Source organism: Brassica napus, chromosome C3, assembly GCF_020379485.1.
Source record: "Brassica napus cultivar Da-Ae chromosome C3, Da-Ae, whole genome shotgun sequence".
Lineage (NCBI taxonomy): Eukaryota > Viridiplantae > Streptophyta > Magnoliopsida > Brassicales > Brassicaceae > Brassica > Brassica napus.
The window spans coordinates 64,822,266-64,830,087 of NC_063446.1; the positions used below are offsets into that span (position 1 = coordinate 64,822,266).

Consider the following 7,822-nt stretch of genomic DNA (forward strand, 5'->3'; position numbering starts at 1 on the left):
CGGGTCGTGCTCCAATTCAGACCTGGGAAAAGTTAAAAAAGCACCTCCGCTCAACGTTCCTGCCACACAACTATGACCGGGCTGTCTACAACAAATTGCAAAACCTAAAGCAGGGCAACCGTTCTGTCGAATAGTATGCAGAGGAGTTTTCTCTTTTGCTAACACGTACTGATATTTACGATAGCGAAGATCAACTGGTCTCACGATTCATCGGGGGACTGCGCCCTCAACTCCAATCGTCCTTGGCGCAATTTGATCCTACTACGATCGCTGAAGCACACAGACGCGCGGTGACATTTGAACAACAGAGTCGAACTGGATCCTCCAACTGGTCTTCCCAGTCTACCCGCGCCAAACCCACCGAGTCTTCAACGACAACAACCCAGCCAACCAAGGATTCGGATCCTGCATCGGCGAACCAACGACCTTCCACTACGACGGAGGATCCAAACCTACGTCGTTCGTCGCGTATACCAGCAATTAAATGCTTCTCGTGCGGCGAACAAGGTCATCGTCAAGCGAACTGTCCACATCAACAGCGACGTGGTCTCCTTCTCGAAGGAAACAAGAAAGATGATGCGGCAGTATACGACTCCTATGACGAGGAGGACACTGAAGTTGAAGCAGTGTTGCCGCCACTGGACAACAAAGAACGCCTTCTGGTCGTTCGACGTTCTTGCATGGTCCCACGACGACAGGACGATAAGTGGTTGCGCACAAACATCTTCCGCTCTACCCGTGTCATCAAGGACCGCACGTGCACTTTTGTGATCGACTCAGGGAGTTGTCGCAACATGATCGCACAGCACGCCGTCGACAAATTGGGACTCACCAGCGAGCCACACCCGTCTCCCTACACACTGGGATGGTTAGATGAGAACGTCAATCTGCGCGTCACTCATCGTTGCTTAGTTCCTTTTGCCATCGGAGAGCACTACCGTGACTGTACATACTGTGATATAGTTCCGATGGATATCAGCCACCTACTATTGGGTCGCCCATGGGAGTTTGATCGCAAAATCACTCATGACGGCGCCATTCTATTGGGAGAATCATCACATTGTTCTCCTTCCATCGAAGGATGCGTCTTTGCCGGCCCCACCGTCTCCTCCTCGTCACGAACTGTCTCCACATGGCAAAACACTCTTGTGTTCTTACGGTGCTTTCATGACAAAGCTACGAACAGAGGGGTTTGCTTTGGCATTAATACCAATGTCTGCTGACACTACATCACCACCGTTAGTCTCTCCTACACTTTCAGCGATTCTCCAAGAGTTCGCAGACGTCTTTCCATCGAATCTTCCGACTGGTCTTCCCCCTCTGCGCGACATCCAACATCAGATAGACCTGACTCCGGGCGCAGTGTTACCGAATCGGCCCCACTATCGCATGAGTCCTCTCGAACACGAAGAGCTTCGCCGCCAGGTGGAGGAACTGTTACGAAAAGGGTACATTCGCGAGTCTCTTAGCCCATGTGCAGTGCCTGCTCTGCTGATTCCCAAGAAAGATGGGACGTGGCGCATGTGCGTCGACAGTCGAGCTGTGAACAAAATAACAGTCAGATATCGCTTCCCCATCCCAGGCTCGATGACCTGCTCGATCAGATTGGCTCCGCGAAAGTCTTTTCGAAAATTGATTTGAAAAGCGGGTACCACCAAATCAGAATCCGACCAGGTGATGAGTGGAAGACAGCCTTCAAAACTCGAGAAGGCCTATTCGAATGGTTAGTCATGCCTTTCGGCCTCTCCAATGCGCCAAGTACTTTTATGCGCATCATGAATCAGGCCCTCAGACCATTCATCGGCAAGTTTGTTGTGGTGTACTTCGACGACATACTTATCTTCAGTCCTTCCTTGGTTGAACATGCAGTGCACCTGCGACAGGTTTTGGCGATTCTGCGACAAGAAAAGCTGTTCGCAGCAAGCCACAAATGTGAATTCGGTGTCTCCGAAGTCCTGTTCTTAGGATATGTGGTCTCAGCTCGAGGTCTGGCGATGGATACCTCCAAAGTCGAGGCAGTACGCTCTTGGCAGATCCCAACAACAGTGTCTGCAGTGCGTAGCTTCCACGGCTTTGCATCCTTTTATAGGAGGTTCATGAGCCACTTTAGCTCCATCATGGCGCCCATTACAAGCTGCATGCGAGAAGGGAAGTTCGAGTGGACTCAGGCAGCAACAGAGGCGTTCAATCTCATCAAGGAAAGGTTAACAACGGCGCCAATATTAGTGCTTCCTGACTTCTCTGTTACTTTTGAACTACACTGCGATGCTTCGAAGTTAGGCGTTGGAACCATCTTGAGCCAACAAGGACGACCAGTTGTGTATTATAGTGAAAAGTTATCTGGTGCACGAGGTCGCTACAGCACATATGATGTTGAATTCTACGCTATCGTGCAAGCGATCAAACACTAGAAACACTACTTAGTTCACCGTGAATTCGTCTTGTACACAGACCATGATGCTCTGCGGCACCTTGACAGCCAAGCTAAAGTCTCCTCGCGTCATGCATCTTGGATCTCATATCTGCAGCAATTCACGTTCTCCATCTGTCATAAAGCGGGTAAGCTGAACAGAGTTGCAGACGCACTCAGTCGACGGCATAGCTTGCTTACTACTTTACGCACCTCGGTTACTGGTTTCGCATCATTTGCTGACCTATATGCAACAGACCCTTTCTTTGGTCGTGTATACAATGAGGCGAGGCAAGGCATCTCCGCCAACTTCACATGCGACGAGGGTTTTCTTTTTCGAGGTTTGCGGATTTGTGTTCCGCAATGTAGCCTTCGCTTGCAGATCATACAAGAGCTACATAACGAAGGACATGTGGGAAGGGACAGGACACTGCAACTTGTGTCTCAGACATACTTTTGTCCTTCCTTGCGCAGAGATGTGGAGAGATTTGTGGAGCGTTATCGTGTGTGCCAGCAAGCAAAAGGACGCACAACTAACGCCGGTCTTTACTTACCATTGCCGATCCCTACCCAACCATGGTCCGATGTGAGCATGGACTTTGTCCTAGGTCTGCCACGCACCCAGCAAGGCTTCGACTCCATCTTCGTCATTGTGGATCGCTTTTCCAAAATGGCGCATTTCGTGCCTTGCAAGAAGACTACAGATGCAATCAATGTCGCCTCCCTCTTCTTCCGTGAGATTTACAGACTTCATGGGTTGCCTACGTCTATTGTTTCTGATCGGGACACTCGGTTCCTCAGTCATTTTTGGCGTTCGTTGAGGAAGCTTCTGGGTACTAGCTTGGATATGAGCATACCATCCCCAAACAGACGGCCAGACAGAGGTCACGAATCGCGCCTTAGGGGATCTGTTGCGTTGTCTTGTTGGAGACAATATCAAGTCTTGGGATACTAAGCTTTGTCAAGCTGAATTTGCGCACAACCACGCCCTTAACAGAAGTTTGGGATTCTATCCTTTTCAGGTAGTTTACGGGTCCATTCCTAGGTGCCCTTTGGATCTTGCGACCATCCCAGATAAGACTCGTCACCATGGTGAAGTTGTCAATTTCGTGACAGACTTGCCGAAGCTCCACCGCCAAGCTCAATCTAACTTGGAGCAGTCCACTACCAAATACAAAGCCGCGGCTGATGTGAAGCGACGCGAGCTTCGTTTTAATCCCGAAGATCAAGTCTGGGTTTATCTCACTAAGGATCGTCTTCCTCAGCGGGAACACAACAAGCTTCATGCTCGTAAGATTGGTCCAGTTGAAGTCGTAGAGTGCATCAACGAAAATGCGTACTGTGTCCGTCTTCCTTCGCATATACGCACGGCTGATGTCTTCAATGTGAAGCACCTCACGCCTTTCCATGGAGATAACACCGTTGCAGCTTCGTGGGCGAAGCCTTCCCCACCGGGAGAGACCTGATGCAGCGCATCTCTTATGTCTTGGGCCTTAAGCCACTTATGGGTTTACTTATCGTTTACGGTTTTGGTGTTGGTTTTATTTAAGATAAGCATGCTTTGTTAGAGATAAACATCTAGTTAGTTTTTCAATTATTATTTGGCTTTATTTATAGTCGATTACGACTTCGTTGCAACACACGCTTTTGATAATAAGAATATTGAGTTTTAGAGCTTTGATAGTTAGAAGAGGAGTACTCTTCATCCCTTTCGATCGTCTGAACCTGTTGTTCGTCGATCAACCCCGCTTCCTTAACGCAACGTAGCTTCCGTCCTCTATCAGTATGAAATTATGGTTTAAACATTTTTAGAACTGGAAAAAATATCAATAAGTTCATATAGGTATTTCATGAGTGACTACTATTAGAGAAAGAGATGGTATAAAAAGAAAATTAGCTTAATATTACATAGTTATCATTTTTTTTTTTTTTTGCCTAAAAAACAATTTCCCCGAAAAGGTAATGATAACTAGAAACGACACCAATAATAAGTAGCAGAAAATAATTATTGTTAATAATATGACCTTGGGTCCAAACCTCGCGCTGCAGCCCATATTCACATCTATATTCCTTCCATCTTTTGTGACGTCTGCAAGTCAAAATAATACGGCATTAGGAAAGACAAAGAGGATTATTTGGAGAGAGAACCATAAATATATACTTTTTGGAAATATAAATAATGTCATCAAATCTTATACTTTATATGAATATTCGACCGAGCTAAATCTAATTTAAATTTTGAATTATTAAAAAAATAATGTCAAAAGCTCGAATTAAAATTCTACATGGCTATGCGTTTTTTCTATAAACTATAACTAGACTGTAATTTATTATTAAAAACAAACTGTTTTAAATTATACTAAACCACACACCAAAAATATACCATATTCTGTTTAATTTTCATTTTTTTTCTAAGTAAAAGAAAGTGAAGTTCATGAATTAAACACTCGTACTTAAAAAGAAAACAGTAAAAAAACTGGTAGCTAAAAATGTCTCTGCATATGAATGTTTGCGTAATCTTATCTAATTTTATCTAATTTTAGTAACCTTTTGTAAGTTGTTTTCACCAATCCTTCTATATGTGTTTACTAAGATCAAAGATTGGAAAAAAAAAGAAAAAAAAACATCCCTTACTAAAATAAAAATACTAGTAAATCCGGGAAATATCATAGAAATTGCATTTTTTCCAAAATTCATTAAAAAGTATATATAATACTTAACACATATAAACAAATGCAGCCGCTGGTAACAAGACAAAGAAGAACAGGTGTATAAAGACATGGTGTAGAATATAAAGCGACTCGACTCGCCGACTTGTTGAAAGAGAGCGAAGACAGAGACACTGAGAGAACGAATCTATTCACTTCTTCTTCTTATTCCTTTTTATTCATCATCTTTTCTGCCTCTCGAGTCAGATCCAGTACTGAAGAATAGAACATCACTCACCATGGTCAAAGACAAAGAGCAACACCCTATTAAGGAGAAGAAGCTCCTCGTCAGCCTCATATGGAACTTCTCCACAGAGCTAAAGCTCATCTTCATGGCGTTGCTTGTTATATTCACTTTAGCCACTCTCTTACCTTTCATACCTTCTTCATTCTCACTCTCCACCTCCGACTTCCGCTTCTGCATCTCACGCTTCTCCTCCGCCGTTCCCGTTAACACCACAACCACAACGGAAGTCTTACCCGAGAAGAAGACGGCGACGGAGCTAGAAAGAGTTTTAGCTAACGGCGTTATTAAACGGACGTTTACTGGCTACGGCTCTGCAGCTTACAACTTCATCTCAATGAGCGCTTACAGAGGCGGCGTCAACACTTTCGCCGTTATCGGCTTATCGTCAAAACCCCTCCACGTGTACGGCCATCCTTCCTACCGCTGCGAGTGGGTCCCTCTCGACCCGACTCAGGACCCGGTTTCAACACTCGGGTTTAAAATCCTAACCGACTGGGGATACGGACGGATCTACACAACAGTCGTCGTCAACTGCACTTTCCCATCAACCACCGCCGTCGGCGGGAACCTCATCCTCCACGCAACCACCGGAGATCCCGACCGTAACCTCACCGACTCAATCCCCGTCCTAACGGAACCACCAAACTCCGTCGACTTCACCCTCTACAGCTCCCCGAAGAAGAAGTACGACTACCTATACTGCGGCTCGTCTCTCTACGGCAACCTAAGCCCGCAGAGAGTCAGAGAATGGATCGCGTACCACGTGAGGTTCTTCGGAGAACGGTCGCATTTCGTGCTCCACGACGCCGGAGGGATCCACGACGAAGTGTTCGAGGTTCTGAGGCCGTGGATCGAGCTAGGGAGAGTGACCGTGCATGATATAAGGGAGCAAGAGCGGTTCGACGGGTATTATCATAATCAGTTCATGGTTGTGAATGATTGCTTGCATAGGTATAGGTTCGCGGCGAAGTGGATGTTCTTCTTTGATGTTGATGAGTTTATATATGTTCCGGAGAAAGAGACGATTAAGTCGGTGATGGAATCTTTGGAGGAATATTCTCAGTTTACTATTGAGCAGATGCCGATGAGTAGTAAGATTTGTTACTCCGGTGATGGTCCGGCGAGAACTTATAGGTAAAACTTATAATCTTACATTAGTTCAGATTAAAAAGTTACTAGTAACTAGATTTCGATTGTTCAGACAGAACAAGCTGTTAGATGACTCTGGTTTTTTTCGTTTCTCGTGATTTGTCGGTTTAATGATTGACACTTTAACCAAAACCCATGTGTTGAGTAACGTTAGAATAATAAAAGCACAAGTATTTGATTGGCCCTTTTTGAATATAATAAAATCACAGAACAAGTAGGCATCTGATTCTGTCAACACTTGGCCTGCAAAAGTCTTTGTGCATTCCCTATTAGTCTCTCATGTCGGTTGCTTTTGTTTCGCATCACATGGTTTCATATCTAAATGCTAATTTATGTTATGTTCCAGGAACTGGGGGTTTGAGAAAATGGCATACAGGGACGTCAAGAAAGTTCCAAGACGTGACCGCAAATACGCGGTCCAGCCGAGTAATGTATTTGCAACGGGTGTCCACATGTCTCAGAACTTACAAGGGAAGACATACCACAAGGCCGAGAGCAAGATCCGTTACTTCCACTACCACGGCTCCATCTCTCAGCGCCGTGAGCCTTGCCGTCACCTTTTCAACGACTCTCGAGTTGTTTTCGAGAACAATCCTTATGTGTTGGACACTACGATCCGCGACGTTGGCCTCGCTGTGAAAACTTTCGAGATGAGAACGATCGGTAACCGGTTGCTTAGGACACGGCAATGAGAATATAAAGAAAAAAGGATAGTGATTGTATTTGTCTTTAGAAAGATTTATTAGAACTTAATCAAAGATGGGGCAGATGTTTTACTTTATTGTTTTATTTTGTGTATTCTTTCATTATATTGTATCACAACTTGGGTATATGTTCATAGTACAGCTTAAACTCTTGGTATATCTTGTGTATGGATAGGGAAAATGTCTCTTTTAAGTATATAAACTAGTGAGAATAATTGTGAAGATGGATATCGCTGTCGTTTGTCGACATGATTAAACGGATGAACAAAGTTATTAGGATGCAATAACGAAAATTAATACTGTATAGTTTGTGTATTAATATCATCGACAAAAGAAGATAGCTTTTTACTTTTGGAGGTGAGGAACGTGCGTTTAGGCTTTTCTTGACGACCACCGAATGGGCCTTAACGTGCGGGTCCCACTTAGGAAGAGAACATTGGGGACCCACTTTTCGTGATTACAGGTGTAAGGTGTTCAATAATCATATTTTTTTTTGTCACCGTTCAATAATGATATAAATGTCGTGAAACTAAAGAATAAAATCTATGTTTTTATATTATTCATAAACATAAATAACCCTTTATATATAGAGAATTACACCGTC

General features: G+C 44.4%; 1 protein-coding gene across 1 annotated transcript; it reads left to right on the top strand.

Annotated features, from left to right (window-relative positions):
• The first annotated feature begins 5,084 nt into the window (after nucleotides 1-5,084).
• LOC125583873 (galactan beta-1,4-galactosyltransferase GALS3) lies at nucleotides 5,085-7,375 on the top strand. Its single transcript, XM_048751403.1, has 2 exons — nucleotides 5,085-6,499; nucleotides 6,861-7,375. The coding sequence occupies exons 1-2, from the start codon at nucleotides 5,358-5,360 to the stop codon at nucleotides 7,204-7,206; spliced, it is 1,488 nt and encodes a 495-aa protein (XP_048607360.1). The 5' UTR covers nucleotides 5,085-5,357; the 3' UTR covers nucleotides 7,207-7,375.
• Nucleotides 7,376-7,822: the final 447 nt, after the last annotated feature.